We start from the raw sequence: 1750 nt of genomic DNA on the forward strand, positions 1-1750 counted from the left end.
AAAAAAAACAAAAAACGATAATAAATACTTGATGTTGATTCTTGATATCCATCTATTTTAAAATTTCTAGCTTTTGCAAGAACAGTTCCACCTCTTCACTGTATTGCGGATGTGAATCAGCTTTCCCATGGAGACGATAAAAAAATAATACAGGCTAAACAGTTTTTGCTGCATTTCCTGCAAATGGCTCATGACTCCAGTAAAAGCTTGCATTGTATGGTATGTCTTCCTTTAATTTTCTTGGCAGTCAAGTAGAATTTTTAAGACCTCCGTTAAAATTACTGTCCACTACTTTTCCTTGTACAGGAAATTGATACTGCTCTGCTTAAGTTGTATGCTGAACTTGGACAAAGCAAGGAGTTAGAGACTTTACTTGAATCACAACTTTTCAATGGTGACTTTCAAAGTTGTTTGGCTGGACTGAAAGATAGAGGCCTCCACCATGCCCAAGCTCTTCTCCTGTTAAATCATGGGAAAAGGTCTGAGGCCTTATCTCTTTGGTGCCAGATGATATCAGGAGAATTAAATGATTCGAATTTCAAAGGTATAATTTTCTTTGCCCAAGTGCTCAAAAAGTAAGTTAAGTTATCTTATGTGATTCCATGATGATTTTGCGTTGGTTTTGGATCTTATTTCTTTATTTTTTTTTTTTTGCTATAGAATAGGGGATGCAGAAATTCTGTGGCAGTATGCCGACTTAGTCTTAGATAATAATGAAGTACATGGTGTTGAATTATTTATCCAGAAGCAAACTGCAAAAGATACTGCTCCTGCTATGGAACTTGACCCACACACTGTTGCCAATTATCTTCAACGCTATCCCAAAGCTCTTATTTTGTACCTTGAATATTTAATCAACGAGAAAGGAATTGAAGTGAGTTCAATATCAGCTATAAGTCTATGTACTGTTCATGCAACCCTGCAAATTTTTTCAAATTTAATTTGGTCTTTTGATATATAGGAAGAGAAGTTTCATACTCAACTGGCTGTGCAGTACATCGATGTCATATCAAAGCTGAAGTCTCAAAGTACAGAAAATGAACCGGACCTTAATGAAAACATTTTACGGCTGAGGAGATTTCTCCAGAAATCTAATCAATACCGTGCAAAGTTTCTTTTACCTAAAGTGCGAGATGTTGGATTAGATCAAGAAGTAGCTGTTCTTTATGGGAAGGTTAGTATTATTACACAGCTCTTTTCTTCAATCTTTAAACATATCTGTTTTGTTTTACTGTACTTTATTTTCTTTCTTTGTTTTTTTCATCCAAAAATTGATGGGAGATCATGAAAAGGCTCTCTGTATTCTTGCTACACAACTCAGAGACTTTAAGGGCGCCGAAGAATACTGTCTTCTAAATGGGGTCAGAAAGGAAAACAACTCATATAATATGTTATTTCATAGTCTTTTATCTATCTACCTGAATCCAGAACCCAGGTAAGTTATCATTGCTTTCTTTCAAGTGCAAGGGAAGTAGTTAGGTACTTTATTGACTTGGCTTTATGTTTCTCATATCCATATTTGGTTTTATTCTAAAAGTGGAGGCAAGAAAGATGAATATCTTGTACCTGCTCTGGATTTGCTGGATGCCTATGCATCTGACATTGACCCAGTGAGGGCAATTGAAATGATACCATCTCATTGGTCAGTGAGCGTTTTGGAAACCTTCTTAAAGGGAGCACTTCGTTCAACTATGAACAAGGTATAAATGGTTATAAACAATATTTCTTTCTTTCTTTTTTATTTTTATTA

The 1750-nt window shown here is 35.2% G+C and overlaps 1 protein-coding gene across 1 annotated transcript in view; it reads left to right on the forward strand.

The window, feature by feature from the left end:
• Positions 1–1729, forward strand: part of LOC113211998 (transforming growth factor-beta receptor-associated protein 1) — a 2474-nt gene extending 745 nt beyond the window's left edge. Inside the window, exons 3-7 of the mRNA XM_052275366.1 lie at positions 71–219; positions 307–575; positions 661–874; positions 962–1435; positions 1538–1729. Of these exons, the coding sequence (XP_052131326.1) occupies positions 71–219; positions 307–575; positions 661–874; positions 962–1288 (959 nt within the window). The 3' untranslated portion in view covers positions 1289–1435; positions 1538–1729. The remainder of the gene's footprint in view (positions 1–70; positions 220–306; positions 576–660; positions 875–961; positions 1436–1537) is intronic.
• The last annotated feature ends 21 nt before the right edge of the window (positions 1730–1750 follow it).

This window comes from Frankliniella occidentalis, unplaced genomic scaffold (genome assembly GCF_000697945.3).
Source record: "Frankliniella occidentalis isolate FOCC.00 unplaced genomic scaffold, Focc_3.1 Scaffold586, whole genome shotgun sequence".
Lineage (NCBI taxonomy): Eukaryota > Metazoa > Arthropoda > Insecta > Thysanoptera > Thripidae > Frankliniella > Frankliniella occidentalis.